The sequence below is a fragment of the Drosophila virilis genome, chromosome 2 (assembly GCF_030788295.1).
Source record: "Drosophila virilis strain 15010-1051.87 chromosome 2, Dvir_AGI_RSII-ME, whole genome shotgun sequence".
In the NCBI taxonomy this organism is placed as follows: Eukaryota; Metazoa; Arthropoda; class Insecta; order Diptera; family Drosophilidae; genus Drosophila; species Drosophila virilis.
In genome coordinates this window covers 10,333,664-10,351,698 of record NC_091544.1, presented here as the reverse complement: position 1 = coordinate 10,351,698, position 18,035 = coordinate 10,333,664, and the positions used below count along the sequence as shown (strand labels likewise).

General features: G+C 43.8%; 1 protein-coding gene across 4 annotated transcripts in view; it reads right to left on the bottom strand.

Annotated features, from left to right (window-relative positions):
* Positions 1-18,035, bottom strand: part of gukh (NHS actin remodeling regulator GUK-holder) — a 43,093-nt gene that overhangs the window by 1,482 nt on the left and 23,576 nt on the right. Inside the window, exons 1-5 of one of the 4 annotated variants that reach the window (XM_070206938.1) lie at positions 16,117-16,219; positions 13,052-13,383; positions 9,885-10,237; positions 8,367-8,639; positions 17-5,700 (exon numbers count right to left, since the gene is read on the bottom strand). In XM_070206938.1, coding sequence (XP_070063039.1) covers positions 1,698-5,700; positions 8,367-8,639; positions 9,885-10,237; positions 13,052-13,144 — 4,722 coding nt within the window. In that variant the 5' untranslated portion in view covers positions 13,145-13,383; positions 16,117-16,219 and the 3' untranslated portion in view covers positions 17-1,697. Of the gene's footprint in view, positions 1-16; positions 5,701-8,366; positions 8,640-9,884; positions 10,238-13,051; positions 13,384-16,116; positions 16,220-18,035 lie in introns of those variants that run through there. The other 3 variants (XM_002054216.4, XM_032438945.2, XM_015171482.3) reach the window with 3 other exon arrangements.

Genomic DNA, 18,035 nt, shown 5'->3' with positions numbered 1-18,035 from the left:
TACGAAAAAGAAAAGAAGGCCAAGGCCAAAGTCGATCAGTTGAGCTCAGTTAATGGACATAGAGCTGTTTTAGTAGGCGTTTTAAAAGTGCGATTACCCAAAAATATAGGAGTACTCAATTATAGAAGCATTCAAGCAAGCGCAAGCCGTACGTACCTGTAGACGCTTCACTGTACCTGTCTGGCTTCTCCCAAGGAGCGTATGTGTTATGTACATATGTGGTGCAATGGATGCGTTGGGTGTGCCCAGTAATGCATGGTGGTGCTGGTGCTGGGTGTTGGAGTGGGGTGGTGGTTGTGGTTGTGGTGGTGGGGGTGCAGTGTCAATGGTGCCCATTAGCCCATGTTATGCAGTGAATGATTATTTTTCTTTTTCTTTTCATTTACAATGATTGATTTACAATGATTGATGCGTTTGTCTTTTTTCTTTTTCTCAATTTATTTTCAATATTTTACTTACGATCGGTGGGCTTTTTGTTTTGTGTGGAATGTGATTGAACTTAAGAGCTCTACTTAGCTAGGTACTTAAATGCGAATGGATTCTCATTTCATTTCAAACCAGGCGCTAATTTTCTAAACTACAAAACTGTTATGTTGCGTTAGTTGGGCAAGGTGCAAAAAACTACTACTACTACAAAATATACACACACATACATATTAAATATAAATTATGCAATAGAAGTTTTTTGCACGCTTGTAAAAATGTTTGAAATCAAATTAAAATCAAGCAAATCAAATATATTAATTGAATTTGTTGTCTTAAAAAATTAGCGTCATAATTTGTCATAAATTGAATACTTAATGCATACATTTGTGATCATTTTTGTTTGTGGAACAAAACATAATCGGTGCAAAAAACTTTACAGAATTTACAATACACATGTGTTGTTGTAATGTTAATAGAACGAATAAGTTTATGTATTTTATAATTAGTTACAGTTAAAACATATAAAAAACATATAGTTTAAGTACACACACATAACACTTAATTAAAGGTGATTGTTAAAAAACAGTTAGTGAAACAAATCAAAATCATTCAAGAAATTGTTTATGCTCCCAAGGCGGTAAATCAGAGCAAATTAAATATATGTAAGGTTTGCAGCAAGTGCTAATTGAATAAACATATGTTAATAACAAACATTAGATAACTATTAAATGTAATAAATTAAAAAGCTAGCATTTCAAGTGTACAGTAATAGAGAAGTGGAAGGACTGACATAATTTCCATATTTTATGCTTCTTTTGCAACGGCGAACTCGGTTTGCAACGATCTGGCAGCACTGATATTTTAAACGTACGTGTTAAGTTAGTTGCTGCTGACCACGCGTTAAGTTGGCTGCAGAAGCGTAACTCCTAGAGAAGTTTTCAGTACATTTTTCGTCGGCGGCCAAGACGTTGAATAGAGCGAGCTTGGGCATTGAACCTGTGACTAAACAGCGGCTGGGACTATTAAAACTTCGCTTCCGGCAACACTAGCCCATTGAACACGTACGAAACAAAGACGGAGTCTGTGTAGACTGAGACTAAAAAAGGCTGGCAGGCCGCATATGCCTGGCTAAGATAGACAATTACCGTGTGCTGTTTGCTCAAGACACCCACTTGACAACGTGTGGCAAGGCGAGGCACGAGTGAAATGGTCTAACTGCTGCTATATTTTAACTAAAGGTCAAGTTAAAGACAAGCTAATGAGCCGATCTGCTACCAGATTTCCGTAACCTCAAACTTTTGCAGGAGCCGTTGGCGTCTAGCGCCGTTATCCTCATTGGGCAAAATGATTTTAAAGGGTCGCAGCAAGACGCTCTCCACAAACGATTTGTGGTATCTGCTGTGAGGTGTGGGTGGCAACTGCATGTGTGGCGCCACCAACTCATCCGCCTCCTCCTCCTCCCCGTCCTCCTCCGAGTCACAGGCAGTGTCATTGTCTGGCTGCTCGCCCTCGTCTGGCATGCTGGTCGTGTGCAATGCGGGTGAATCATCAAAGTTCTCGAGCGATTTGTTCTTCAAATAGGAGGAGTCAATGCATGTGGTGGTCGATAGCGAAAACTCATCGACCAGTCGCTCAAAGGACTTGGCTATCTTGCGCTCAGCGGGGCAGCCAGCATTTGGTGTGGTGGACACCAATTGCATATTGCTCAGGTTGCGCAGTTTCAGCGAACTTGTTGCATGCAACATAGGGGGCAATGCACCGTAAGGTGGAGTCGATGACAAACAGTTTTCCTTATTCATTTCCAGCTTCAGCTCATCGTTGGCCAGCCTATAGCTGTTGTTGCGCTTGAGCGCGACAGAGCGACATTTGCTCTGAGTGGGAGAGAGAGTGGGGTTGGGGCTAGGTTTGGGGGCAGTTGCATTCGAAATGGAAAACTGCGTTTCAGCAATTGGGTCAATCGATAAAACGGCGGCAGTTGCCAAATCAACCGGGGGTGGAGGCGAGGGTGTGGGTGTGCGTATTGCAGCTTCAGCTATGCCATTTACTTTCGTTCGGGGCGGCAGCGGTGGGGGTGGGGCTGGGACTGGGGCTGACTTTATATGGGGGCTGAATTGGGGGTTAGTTGACGGCGTGGCAGCAACCCTCACTTGCGTGCCGCAAGCTGTGGGGGGAATCGGCTGTACACATGAAATGCTGCTCATTGATGCGAATTTTGACTTGCTCAGCAACAAATTTGAGTGGCTGTTGTTGTTGTTGTTGTTGTTGTTAAAAGTTGTTGTTGTTGTGGTAGTAGAGTGTAGTAGCGTATTATTTACAATAGCAAGGATTTGGTTTGGGTGCGTCAAAGCGGTTACGTTAACAAAATCACTGCAACTGGCATTCAATTGTTGTTGCTGCTGATGTGGCAGTTGTTGTTGCTCTGGTTGTTGTTGTTGCAGTTGCTGTTGTTGTTCTTGTTGTTGTTGTTGGGTTGCTGTTCGCAGATTCTTACCTTCTTCCGCAGAGCTAGCCGAGGCGGTAGTTGTGGCCGATGATGAACTGGTTGCCGTGGAGCCAGTGGATGAATTCGATTTACTGGAGGGCGAGGGCATCATGCCGGCTGTGGCCACAGGCGTCGTAATTGTCTCGTAAAATGGATTCGTATTGTTGGCCAGCAGTTGCTTCTGCTCCTGATAGCTGCTGCCCGGCTGATAGGCGGTCATTTTGCTGAGCGGCGATTTGGCTAATATTGGGCGCACATTGGCCACCTTGCGATTGGCCGCGATGCCGCCGTTTAATAACAATAATTTGGCGCTCTTTGTTGTTGCTGCTGCCGCGGCTGCTGCTGTTGCACTTTCACCCGTGGCGTCTCGCGTTGCACTGAGCAGCGCACTTTCGGTTTCCTTTACATACGGCCCAGGTGCGAAGGTGGTGTGCGCTCCCTTGCGTCGCTTCAGACTGTCCGAATCGTATATGATGCGACCCTCGGCAGTTGTGCGCACCCGACGCTGCCCGCCGCTCGGCGAGATGAGCGACTTTTCCTCGCGCAGTTCGCTGATCTCCGCGTACATGGGCACGCCGCTCTCACCGCTCAGCCCGCCCGCCCCGGCAGGGTTGCCAGAACCAGCAGCAGCAGCTGCGACAGCTGGCTGCTCTGCGCAGGCTTCGCTCTTGCTGCCGCCGCTTGCCGCATGCCGACGCAAATGCTGAGGCAGCTCGTTGAGCGAAACGTACTCCGAGGGTTGTTGTTGATTCGCTGCCTGCTCGGGCGCCACCCTCCTAACTATGTCATTGGAATAGTAAATGGCGAGGTTGTTTTTGGCGCGATTGTGCTGCCTATTGTTGTTGTTGTTGTTGCGATTGTTGTTGTTGTTGTTGCTTATATCTGCTATAGTCACATACTCGCCCGCCAGGTCATAGAGCTTATCGTCATCCACAGCGCTCGCCGCGGCGGGCTTTGGTGGTGAGCAGCTTTTGCCCGGTGACCTTTTGATGGCTGCCGGCAACACGACTCGCAGCTTTTCGAGCATGCCTCCGAGAGCTTTTGTTGGTGTGTGCTTCAGCTCGTTCAGGTTGTGGTCCCTGCTGCTGCTGCTGCTGCTGCCATTGTTGGTGGGCGTCAACTGCTCGGGCACATCCGATTCCGTGTCGACGTCCAGCTGCAGGCTGGTCAGCGTACGCTCCGCATCCTGCGACTGATGCTCATCATCGTCGCTGGTGGTGGGCGTTATGATGCACATGGAGGGTATGCGCTTTGCATTGATTGCCGTCTTCTGTTTGATGCGCTCGATGCGCTCCACGCCCTCCAAATCTGAGCACTCCGAGTACTCTAAGTCGGCGGGCAACGGCTGCGCCGAGCGTGACGCGCCGTCTTCCGCATGATGCTGCTGCTGCAGCTGCTGTTGCTGTTGCTGCACTGCATCCTCCGTCTTGGCAGACAGCTTCACATTCCTCTTTATGGTGCCCGTTCGCTCCAGCGTGCTGCCAATGGTGCTGCTGCTGTAGCTGCGCTCCAGGGTGCTGCTGCTGGCGCTGTTGCTGTTGCTGTGGCTCTGGCTGTGCTTGCCCAGCGAGCTGCTGCGTTCGGGCACATCCGGCCCGGTGCAGACGGCCACATTCATCAATGTGGTGCACACGGTGCCCGCGGAGCTGGTTGTGGTCGATGTGGAGCCACGTCCATATAGCTCATATTCATTCTCCGCATTAAGCACCGTCTGATTCGATTGGCTGCCAAAGGAGTAGCTGCTTGTGTGCAGGCTCTGCTGCAGCGGCGTCATCGGCGGCTCCTCCTCCTTCAGCGTGCGCAGACCGCTGTCCATGTGGAAGGATGTGTAGTAGCCCTCCGTGTCGCAGCTGTATGCGGAACTGGTCTCATCGTCCAGATGATTGGGATAACCGCCCGCATCGCCCTGCAGCTCCGGCGTGGCAGTGCCCTCGCTGGTCACACTGCTCGAGGCGGAGGTGTTGAGGAAACGGCGCCGACTCAGCATGGACGAGGGCGGACCGCTGCTGCTGCACGGCTGGAAGCTGGACACATTTAGCGAGGTGTTCGAGGCGCTTGACTTCGGCTGCATGGTTATCTCGCTGCCAATCGAGGCGCGTCCCGACTCTGAGCTGGCGCTCCAGTTGCCGCTCGACGAGTGCGGCTGCTCCTCCTTGCCAGCCGCGTCCATGCGATGTAGCCCATTGCGTCGCTGTCGGTTTAGTGTGGCCGTTTCACGCATCTTGACATGCGCCGCCGACGACGCCGCCAGTGAGGACAACTGCAGCTTGCCGCGCAGCTGGCCGCTGCTGGATACGCTCATGCTCTTCTCCGACGAGGAATACGAGGGTTTTCGTTCGTGCGAAAACCGAGATTCACTCTTCTTGGCAATCAGCTCATGCACCACGCACTCATCGTCAATGTCTCGGGTCGCGTCGCGCTTGGACTTGAGCCCAGCGTTGGCTGACGGCGCTGGCACCGAGTGGCCATGGCCGTGGCCGTGGCTCGGTTCCGGCTTCTCTGTGGAGCTGTTCTGCGAACTGCAGCCGCTGGTATCCAGCTGGCTCGACTCGCCAACGCCGCTCAGCTCGCCATTGCGCTGCATAAACTTGAACCGATTGCGGCCCCATTGCTTCAGCGAGTTGAGGCGGGTCAGCGTGCTCTTGCCCTTGTCGTAGGGCAAGGCAACAGATTCCTTTTTTAAGATGTCGCTCGACTTGCTGCGTCCGAATTTCTTGGATTTCTTTGTGGTATCCACAGTTGCCGCGGGCGCTGGCGATGTGGCATTCGATGGATGCTTCGAATCCGCATTGCTGTTGTGTAAATGGGGAAAATGTTTTGTTTTTGTTGTTGTTGTAATGTTGTGGTTGTTGTTGTTGTTGTTGTTGGGAAACATAAAAAAGAAAATATATATATGTTTGGTATATGGTTAGCTAAATTGTAAGACTTGATGAAGATGTGTGCGATATTTGGTTAGAAGATAAACCGAAACAGTTCAGCAGAGAGACAGAAAGAGAGAGAGAGAGCGCGAGTCAGAGAGAGAGAGAGAGAGTGAGAGGAATTTTGGAGGAAAATGTTTGCCAATCTATAAAAATCATTATGAGGTGTGAGTCCAAAAGATTCTGCCTAATAATTTTGATTCTTTTCTTTTCATTTTCTGTTTCTGGTTAATTTCAGACAAGTTATCAATTTTGTTCATTTTAAAACGAGCGAGAGTTTTCAGATACAAGCACACACACAATGGAAATGCTCTGGGAAAATGTAGATTAATTAATGGCACAGTTCAAAGTTTAATTTTCAAGCAAACATTTTTTTCTTTCTGTTGCTGCTCTGCTTTCTGTTGATTATTAAAAGCGATTACAACATCTACATTTCTGAGTGCCCCCAGCTAAAAATTCTATTTCGTTTGTGGGGCAGCTGTGGCATGCACTTATAGACAGCATAGGGTGCACACACATGCATACACACACTCACACACACGCACACTAATTATGCCGATAAGCAACGCTTTTCATTCAATTCCCTCCCCAAAAAAAAAAAAAAAACATCTTCAATTGAGCGATTTGCCGCGGATTTGGGTGCAGGTCAACTTTTATATGAAAACATTTGCTGTATGCACGATGCACCAAATAATATGATATTTGAGCTTCTAAGAGGTGGGTTTTAAACAAAACTATAGTTAAATTTTTGAGTATTTTTTTCAGTATTAAGTACTTAGTTATACGAACAGTAAAGAGCAGTCCTAATCATAGCTCTTGACATTCGAGCATAAATCAATCCAAAGAAGTAAATAATTTAAAGAAATCTTATAAAAATATCAATGACAGTCAGTTGTTTATGTAACTGTAATCCTTATAACTGATATGGTAAGACAGTTGATCTTTTATAAATGGAGAATATTTGGTATACGGAAGATTATTTTAACATGTTATTTGCTATTAAAATATTTTCATTTCTAGAAAAGTTAGGCCATATAGTTTTAGGTACGACTGGAAATTCTTGAATCTTTTTGAAATTTTGTATATAGCTTTTGGCAACTTCTCGGGTAGCCCTCGCATTGCATACATTACTCACAGTTTGACGGGCAATTGAGTTCAGTTGAGTTTGGTTTTGGTTTGCTTTGCATATTTAATGCTGATCGCACAGATATTGAACAGCATTGGCATATATAGCATACATACTCACACAGATGCACGTGTGTGCCTGGCTAAGTGTGTGTGTGTGCGTGTGTGTGTGTGTGTGACTACTTTGCAGTTTCATGTTGCATATGAAACGCAGTCAAACGGAATGACGACAACGTCGCAGGCATCGGGTCGTGGGTTTTGTGGGCAGACGACGCCAACAAAACAAATAAGATTTATGAAACTTTTAAGCAAAAGGCGTCAGCCAAATGCACTGAAGAAGTACGAGAGGCAACAAAAAAAAAAAACACAAAACCCAAAAGGAGTTGTTGTTGGTTTTTGACTGGTTGGCAAAAATCCTATAGAGAGTACGTGGCTCCACGCCTGATTTATGCTGATGATGCGCAGGCTGAGTGCTGAGGGAGCTGCGAGTGGGCAGCATGTTGCTGTGCAACATGACAGCTGGCAACAATGTTGCCGAGGCAAATGGCAATAGAGCGTGCCTGTGTGTGGGTGGTTTGTGACCGCGCTGAATGCAAGAGGTGAATGTCTCGGATATGAATGAATTTTATGATATATGCGAGCAATGCGTGTTGTGTGTGTTGTATGTGTGTGAGTGTGTGTGTGTGAGTGTGTATTGGTTTCTAATGTTGAGTAATTTGTTAGGCTGTTTTGTTTTTTCTTTGGCGTTTTGCAATTTTGTTTTAAGAATTATCTTTGGCTGGCAGAAAAAAATGGTTTTCAATTAGCTTGGCTGAAAAAAAAATTATGTTGCTTGCAATTCTTTTTAATTGTCATTGATCTAGACAGAAACAAAAATGTTGTAAACTATATATGCAAACACAAACAACAATTAATAAGATTATTTACAATTCAATATTCTTTTGTACAACATTCAGTTTAATCAATTTTCTTCATGCGCTGTGCTCCTAATTTAGCAAACAATTACAAAAAATTAATTACATAATACAGAATACAAAGAGGCACGAAAAATGTGTATAACTTTTCGATAATTGTCTAAAAAATTTAGAAAACAAATTAACTGAATAACCGTAATAAAAATGAATCAAATACTAAACAGCATAACAAATTTTGCAGCTATAGACTTTTGATTTTCGAGTTTTCACACAATAATTTTTCATAGGAAAATGCAATTGATATAGTTCGTATGGATCATATGTACGATATGTACGATATATGTATATGAGTTGGTCTCAGTATGCTTTATGTACAGTTTGAGAGCCACTGCATTGTAGATCTTTGCGAATTGGCAACGAAAAGTGTTAAACAATAGTGGAAAAAAAACACTCGCTAGGAGTTCCGTATATACATCTATATCTGGATTGATCTTCACATACCCATTGGCCGCATCCTGTATCTCCTTCTGGTCGATGCCCGCTATGGTGTTGCGACGCTTGCCGCGCACCTTGCGCGATCTCGATCGCCTGCTGACCGTCTGCACGTTGTCATCCAGATTGTTGGCCTCCGTCTGGTTATCCTCGGGGCTGCCGCTACTGGGCGTGGCGGTGCCAGCGCCGCCGGCATAGCAGCCCGTCGTGGATTTGCGAGCGGCGCACATCCGCTGGAAATGCTTGCCGGATGTGTTCACCGAGATCACTTCGGCGGGGTATCTGTAAGTGGGTGGGTGGGACAGAGTTACATAGGATTAGATTTTAGAGTGCATTTTGTGGTTTTCTTTTTTAATTGTAGCTTAAATGTAAGTCAAACATTTGCGCTTTAAATCAACGAAGCGTTAACAATGTTTGTCTCTTCTCCGCCGATCCCTTCTCCAATTGTTTGTTTGTTTGCTGTGCCCATTTTGGGGGCGGGTACATTAAACAAATGAGCCATTACCATAGAAGGGCGTGCGGGTTGGTGTGGGCGTGGCCCTGGCCAGCACTTGCATAATTGTGTGTGTGTGTGTGTGTTTGTGGCCACATTGTAGATTTATGTAATGCGCAATTGAATTAATTTATTTAGCTTTTTTACGCTGCGGTTTCTGATTGCGTCGCGTTACAAACAAAAGGCCAAATATTGTAAACGGATAAAAACAAAAAAAATAAAATAACAGATAGGGCATGACGAGGCTTGAACACGCTTACAAACATTATCCATGAAATTAAAACAATCTAGGTAAAAATCTATTCAATGAATGAGCTTGATGCTAAGTTTTAAATGGTACAGTGGAGTCTAGCTATCATGGTTACAGAGGATGACCGCTTCAACCAAAAACTTAATATGCGATAAACTTTTTTATCGAAGAAATCGTAAGACTTGTACATTGGCTATAAGGTTGAAATCCAACCCAAACTATCTACATCTTCAGCTCATGCTCTCACTCAACTGAGAGTCTGGATCTTAGAAAAGCCTTCAAACAATCAAAATTTCTTAAAATATATTCATGAATAAATAATAATAATAATCAATATAATTAATACCTAGCCTTACTTTCATATAATATTTTTTTAAATACTTTTGAAGGATGTTTTAATAGAATAGACAAAAATTTTTCTATGCAAAAATCAATTTTGAGATCGTTTCCTCCCATATAAAAGTTTTTCATATATTCGATATAGTACATGTAAAGATCACACTGAATCTTTAAAAATAAAGCATGAAAGGTTTCATAATATAACTAGCTTCTTGGAACTTTGATTCCTTATTTGTATTTCATAAGGCAGGCGTTGGGTATGTCTACATGTTACACATTTCATGACAAAATGATAAAGCTCCCTTAAAAAGAGTATTTGGCCGCTTGGGCGCTGTTCATGAAATGCCAATAAATTAGCATATGAAAATGTGCTGGCTGGCTGGCAGAGCACAATGGCTGTCAAACTTTTGTTTAGAATCATTTAAATACGAATTGCTGTACTTACTTTAAGGCAATTATTTTGGTTTGTTCCTCGGGTGAAGGCAGTCGATGATTCAAAGGCACATCTTTATTGATATCGTTCGGTATCAGCAGTTGCTGCTGCTGGAGATGATGATGATGGTGATGGTGCTGATGGGCGCCGTCCGCCGTTTGGCTAATGTTGAGCGCGTAGAGCGCATCGGCTGCATCGGCGGAGAGCACGGACGGAGAGAGTGCGGGCGTTAGGACGCCATTATCACCAAAGGACAACGATGTGCAGATCGAGGTTTCCACATGGTGCATGCAATCGGGCGTGACGGTGACATCACCCAGCGCCTCGCTGGATGTCCATTTGCGCAAATCCTCGATGCCAGCGGGCTGCAAAAGGGGTTGAACACAGATATGATATGAGAGTGAGAGAGAGAGAGAGAGAGAGAGAGGCGAAAGGGCATTCGTTTAATTAGCAGTTGGCCAAAACGAGACATGCAAAAATATGTTTTAGGCTATTAATTGGACCCACGGCAGGACTCTGTCACGCATATCCTTGTACCGTTGGAAGCCACTCATATGCTGAAATATGAGCTGAACTCTTGCATTTGGTGTTTGCGCAAACATTTGTCAGTTTTGCTGCGCTCTCTGTTTGTGCTTGGCCAGCGAATATTTGACCATGTCACGCGATTTTTCATTTGGTTTAGCGCGAGAAAAACACGCGTTTTCTCAACTGGATTTCGATTTATTTTCGCTTGTGTCCGTTTGTTGGCAACCCCATCGAAATTCAATCAGACTAATTAAAAGCAATCACAATCTACAAATTCCCCAAAAATATTTCAAGCTCTATTTCCAAGTGAGCCAATCGCACTAAGCAAAAGGCGCAATCGTTTCCATTGATTTTTTTTTTTTGGGGAGGATGCCCATTAAAATCAATTGTAACAATTGAAAGTGAACTGTGGAAAGGGAAGGGGGGGGGGGGGGAGTGGTTGTGCTGGGAGGGCATGGGCATGTAAGACGAAGTAACCCCAACACCCACATAATATCAGAAATTTACATAAAAAAACCACTTGAGCTACGCTTTCACAACGAGGCAAACTTTCGTCTTTTTGGACTAACTTACAAATTAGGAACGCTTCTACGCACAGTGGTGCGAAATTCAAGTTATTTATGATTTATTTATTGCAGTGCCATAAGCTCTGAATATGTTAAATTTAAGCAACTTGATGAACAAATAAAAAGAATAATATTAACTAAAGTTAGAAACTGAAACCGGATATCGTGGTTGTAAAATGCACGTCTTACAAACGTCAAAGTGCAAACAATTTTGTTTGTCGATTTGCTAGAAGATTTATAGGTTTTAATTGAAGCCAAATCGATTTTTATTAAACTAGTATATTATTCTCTCTATGAATCTTCAAAAGTCCTCCATTGTCATTTTTTACCTTTTTATTAATATAAATATAATCATTCGTGTTAACATTGCCAGTCGTTCACACTAAAATGAACGCTATATTTAATATATTCATCGAATTCTTTTTTGGTTTTGACTTTTTATATAAGCTTGTTACCAGTGTGCAAGTCCTGACTAGCTGCCAATAATTTGTTGTTGTTTACGGTTCGTCGGCACTTTGTTTGGCTCAATTGAATGGCACAGCGAACTGGCCAAGTTTCAATGATAAAATATTTGCACATAAATGTCGTGCCATATATAATAAAATCGAATTCCATGTGCTGCTGCCTTCTGACAACAAACAGCAAATAGCAACAACAACAACAACAACAATCATTTTTTGCGGCCGTAAGCAATAAACCGAATGCGCTAATGCGAATCTTGGCCAACTAGCGTTAAAGCCATAAAGCAAGAGCAGTTGGAGCTGGAGCTGGAGCTGGAGATGCGTTCATGTGGAACTGGCGGCAACTAATGTCAAACGCAATGCGAAAAGGATTAAAAGTCATTCAATTAAGGGGCAGACGACAAAGACGTCGTCTTCATGTGGATATTGGCAGCGACTGGGCTAAAAGACGACATTCGACCACTTTTGGCCAACTATTGACAACTGGCTCTACGTTTTTGAGTCCAAACTAGTTTTGCCAAGCTGCTGAACAGGAAAGTCGCCGTGGCGGCGGCCTGGTCGTCGCCGCCATCGTCATCGTCAGCCAGTGGCTGTTTGTCTTAGCCAGCTTATCTAATGGCATGGATAAACAAGGAAAGACAACGTTGACGATGAAGCTGGCGATGATGTGGACGAGGAAGATGATGGCGATGACGATGACGTTGGATGACGATGGAGTTGACGTTGCCCGTGGCAAATGGAACAACTCTAAAGCGCGTTAGCTCAAATTAAGTAACTGCGATTTACTGATACGAGCTGTGGCAAGAAGAGGCGGTGGAAAGAGTTTTAAAGAGTTAAGACTGAAGACCCTTTCTATGCGATTTCAACTGGCAATTTCATACGCCCAGCGTGGGACGTCACAACAGCAATTAAAAACGAAGTAAGACCATTTTGGCATCAGTTTTCGACCAAAAGATGCCCTACACACGAATCACTATGCAAAAGAATTTATCTTTTACCCATTATAAAGTACATAAAACATATATAATATATATCTATGATCTTTAAGCAAACCCGTTGATTGTCTTTGATGACCCACGAAAAATTAGGGATAAGAACAGAGAGATCCTAGTAAATACAGCACATTCTGTAGGCCCTTTGCCAATTAAATGCATTTTCTAAAGCCAACCTGCTTTGACTATTAATTACTACAGGGTATAACAACTCAACTGAACTGAACTGAACTCGAAATGATTTGGCGACCGCCTCGTTAGCCAGAGGCCTGTTGTGTGGTCTTGGTATCTGCTTTGGCCCAACTTGTTTGACAACGACAGAGGTCTGTCTCTCTCTATCTGGCCGTGTGTGTTCGTGTCTATGTGGAGCACATTGTTGGAAGATGTTTTGGCCATAGCTCTTTGAGCTGGCACAGCTGGCAAATAGCAGGAAGCAATGGCCACAGCGTCAACCGCACAGACCACACACATGGGACCGTGGTCGGGTTTCTGGGATTGGGCCGCCGGCTATGTTGTGGCAGATTATTATTTATGCATGAGGCAAGCACTAAATCAGCTCCAGTTTTGTGGCTGCTCCACATACCAAGTAGTAATAGGAACACCACCGGCCGTCGGAATCCGTGAAGGCTACTCACCAAGCGTATTTCAATCTCGGCATCGATGCGCGTGCGCAGCCTGCGATTGGCATTGCCAAAGTCCGAGTCGGAGCAGAGCAGCGACTCCTCCATGCAGGACGCATCCGTTGTACCATCCAGGACGTCGTCATTCGTTTGTATATCGCCGTTGAAGGATGTGGAACGTGGCGTATTGGCTGCGCTGGACAAGAGCAACAACTCCTTGCCCGCCTCCTTGTACAGCTGGCGCACGCTGTGCGGTCGCGTATCACTGGAGAACAGCTCCTTCTGGAATGCCTTGTCCGACTCGTAGTGCTGCTTACGTTGTGCAAATGTGAGCAGGTCGCTTTCAGCTGTGAAGAGAGAAGACAGAGAGGGATTTTGAAACAAACGTATGATGAACAGCAGTTTAAGAGATATAATTTAAGATCTAGCCCAGAATCAATACAAAACTTTATACTGGACACGCTCTTAAACTGTTTGGGAATTGTAAACGAATTCAGAGTCGACTTATGTTTGTTAGTTAATCGTAATTACCTATTAACAACGTTTGCGTATCAGCTGTATTATATACGTTTAATTTGCAGGAAAATATACCCCCGCTTTCCAGCTATGGATATTTGATATCTTTGTTAAATGCAATACAATGAAGTGATTCATTGAATAAATCATTAGATGTTGCTGCAGTTTTATTTCAGACTGCTCTATATATATGTGTATACCATGATATTTTCCCATGACTCAGTAGTGCACTCTCTCTATATGTATATCAGAGTTTAGTGTGTTAGATGATCAATCAAAGCCCTTTATGTAATCTAATTGAAAGAGTCTGTGCTGCGTTCCAGATGCGTTTTTAGTGTTTCACTCTTTCTGTTTAAGTTCTTCACATCGTCGGGCAGCTTTGCTTCCGCCCTCCTTCCTTGAATTTACATTGCGAAATGATTGCAGCATTTGGTTTTCGATTTAACGCCCAGTTCGAATGTTTACATGACAACGCAGACGATGATGCCACATGCCGCATGCCGCATGCCGCATGCTGTTTGCACTGATTTCCATATAAACAAAAAGAAAAGCCCAGCTGCCCGTCGCCCGCAAATAAATCAACACGCAAATTAATAGAGTGGAAAAATCGGCAAAGACCAAGGACGTGGCATAAATAAATAATAATAAAACGAGAAAAAATCCGCTCATAAAAAGGAAGAGGAGCAAAAAAGAACTGATGTGAGCCATGAAAAATGTAATTAACTTTAATCACCCGAACAGACCACAACTTCAGCTCCAGCACTCCACGACCAACTCCCTGTTGCAAGTGCAGTTGATGGTCCCGGAACGGCACTTGCATATTTAATTCATATGACAGCCGAATGGCGGAGGGTCCAGGGTGTAGGGATAACTGGGTATGGTATGGGTGCTCTGGACTGAGGACCGTTTGTCTTTCTGGCTGTCTGCACATTTTGCATTTAATAGGCGCCCATGTGGACGGTAATGAAAACAACAAAGCCCGAGGAGTACCAGGGACCAGCAACTGCCACTCGTAGATTAACAAGGCAAAGGCAAAGACACTCGACGAGGCAGCTGGACCGCTGCCAGGCAATGCAACTAGCAACAGTAGCCCAGCTAGAGAGAAGTGGCCGAAAGAGAAGCGCCTTGGAGCTAGCGCTAAATTCAGGCAATTTTATGGCAGACGGGCAACATTTTGACGTTGAATGCGCCACTGGAAGATGCATGAGTCTGGGCACTATGGGTCGACAGGCAGCCACAGATACAGATACAGATACAGATACAAATACAGCTACAACTCAAGATACAGATACTTTTTCTCATTTTTTGTGAGATCAAGTGCGCAGACATTGGCACGCAGCAGCGCCTGCTGCCTTGCCATGTTGCACTTGACAGTGAGCACATGCCGAAACGCAGCAGCACCAACAACATCAACAACAACAACAATTTGCATGCCCCAATCCTTGACTCATTTGGGCACGAAAATGCGAAATTCAATTAAGCATGCTCAGGTGCATTTGGCCAACGCCGGAAGCTGTCAGCAGCTACGGAAATGACAAATTAACTGTGCAAAATTATTTTTCCTTTAATACGACTTTTCTTGCGATTTATTTTAATATTCTTGTTTATCTCTTTTTTTTTTTTTGGGCGTCATTATGTCTGGTTTATGGTCAGCGTCTGGCAGACAGTTCACATAACTTATGCACGCCCGATTGGCACTGCATTTACTGGCCATTTAAGTTCAGGGCCAAGAGCATAACATATCCCCAATCCGTTTGCCAGACAATGCCAGCTGCATTACTCATGCCACATGGCCATGTTGAAGGCCATATCAGATCATATCAGACGGACATCCCCTACCATCAATGCGCAATATCGCAGACAAAGACAATTTGCTGAGATATTCAATAGCGAATTTTCAAAGTAAATAATCAAAAAGTGATAAACGTCAATAAACAAAACTTTCAGTGTAAACAATAAAATTATAGCCAGACATAAAAATGAAATATAAGAACTCAGAGAAGAAAGAAATGCCTTTTAGAAAAGTAAAGTTTATCTGAAAGTTTTCAATGGATAACAAAATTAACGACATTCCTGTAAGATCTATATAACATCTCTTGAAGCACAATGGAACGAATCAAAAATTCTTCTATGAGAACAAGAGAACTTGATTTATATACAAATATTCTTTGCTTAATTTAAATTACAATTTACTCAAAATTATACCTTTTCTTCAGTATTGATGTCCACCAATTTGTTCGATTAGTATAAAAACGCTTAACAAATGAATGATAGCGAATAGTACTCGAAAAATACTCATGGTAGGTTTATAAAGCAGACATGATTTAAATAACTATATGTCTATATTTTCTGTGAGAGTAATCATATTGGTTTGTTTATCGCTTAACCCTTTCAGTTAGAATATATATCCATTTATATGAGTACGAGATTGTTTTCAAATTCAGTCTAGAGCAGCTCTCTTTTATAGTTCGAGTGCGATATCGCACTTGAGAAAGCAGCAAATTTCGATATGCATCCCAAGTTTATAAGCACAGAATAAAAATTACAGTTTAAGAGTCACTCACTTCTTTTTTCACCAGTTTTCAGCTGTTATTTCACCATTTACTGATCCTATCATGTTGGGCTTCAATTAAAAACTGATTGGAACACTATTCTATAACACAATTCAAAAATATCAAATTTGTATTGGCGCCGTCAACTCGACAATTGACAATTTTCATGTCAATCTGTTGAAATTTATAGCAGAGCACAAATCAAAGCACAGACATGATGCGAATGACACTTGTCGTGTGTCTGACAAAACCAATAAACCACATATCTATAGACAGTCTATAGAGGAGACAGACGACACATGTATGGATGAGTGTGTACAAAATGATATCTAAAGTGCATTTGGCTTTCGCACATTGCACACCAAAGCCGCAAATAAACGAGTCTCGCACAAGATGCCGTGAGCGAATCGAATCGAATCAAATCAGAGACCAAAAATCCAAATTCAGCCTCAAAGCAGGCGCTGACATTTTATTAGAAACTGGCACTGGCCATAAATTGACACCGCCTGCTGCAAGTGGGGGTGGTGCACGTAAGGACAGGGAGGGTGGGATCTGGTACGTGCGTCGAGGCTGCAGCTTATATGGCCATGTTGCTGTATCTGGCAGATACAATCTGCCAGGCTAGTACAGTGCAGCGTTCTGTGGCATAATTTGCGCAAAACAAGTTCCATACAAGGCACGTAACTGCCGCACGTGAGGCGGGGACACAGGGGCAGGTGGCGGAGCCCACTTTTTGCCAAGAACTTGCGATAATGTCGAAGCCAGTAAATGATTTATAGGCAGGCACAGAATAAGTACAGAGATTGGACTAGTCAGTCGGACGGTAATTGGTAGCAATGCGAGTTCAATGCACCCGCCTAGCCGAGCCGAGCTAGCATCAAACTCTGGCCAAAAGCGAGTAGCAGACTGCAGATAAGTGGAGCGGGGTGCAAGTGCGCTCAACTGCTCCACTGCTCCAATCAGTTCGACTGCCCATTTTAATTTAATTATTTAAAGCGAAAACAATTGAAGCCAACAAGCGCGACGAGCTGCAACCACACACCACACCGCAGCTGCCCTTGGCCCTTGGCAAGCTGCCAGGCGGGCAGACAACGAGCCGCCGTTGCCGGCGCGCAACTTGGACAACAGCTCTCTGCTCTCCGGGCTGTGGCAAGTACACGGACAACGGACTTGCCGCTGTGCGTAAGTGTCATAATAGCATTTAAAGCAATTACGGGTCACATTTTGGTGGCACTGAAGCCATGGGGGAATGGGGCACAGCGGGGTGAACAGACGGGAAATGAAAGTCCTGCAACATCCGATGTGATAAAAAAAAGAAGAAATAAATGAAAGTCAGTAAATTTTTAATAAAGAAAAACATTTCAAACTGTGCTACTCACGGATGCTTTCATAAATGGGTATTTACTTTTATGTAAAACACTTGTAACAAAATTGTGTAATACTTTTTTACTTTAATAATTTTAATATTTTATTCTGGTTTTTGAATCTCGCCTCAATAAAAAATCAAGTTTTAAATTATCAACTTCATTACATTCCTTTGAGCTAGCTTTTAAATTCTTGGCTACTTTCTGAACTGGACCATTAACTTGGCCTAATTATAAAGGGCTTAAAGAACGCAGCAGTTCCAATAGTTCCAAAACGGAACTATACGACTAAGAACCAGTTCACATTTATCGTTTCAAATGTAGCTGTAATATACATAATAAATGGACTACCTTTTTGTGCTGCCTGTGCAGACTAACCGTATATCTATCAAATAGAAGAAGAAAAACTTTTCCAGCTGTTGGTCGCTGTCAATATATCAATGTTGCCGGCTTATCAAAAAACGCAACAAGCCAAAAGCCGCACACTTGTTATAAATGATGACTCTGAGCCATAACCTGGCGCAACCTGAAAAGCTGCGCTTATCACATTGTCTGCTTAGCCTTCGT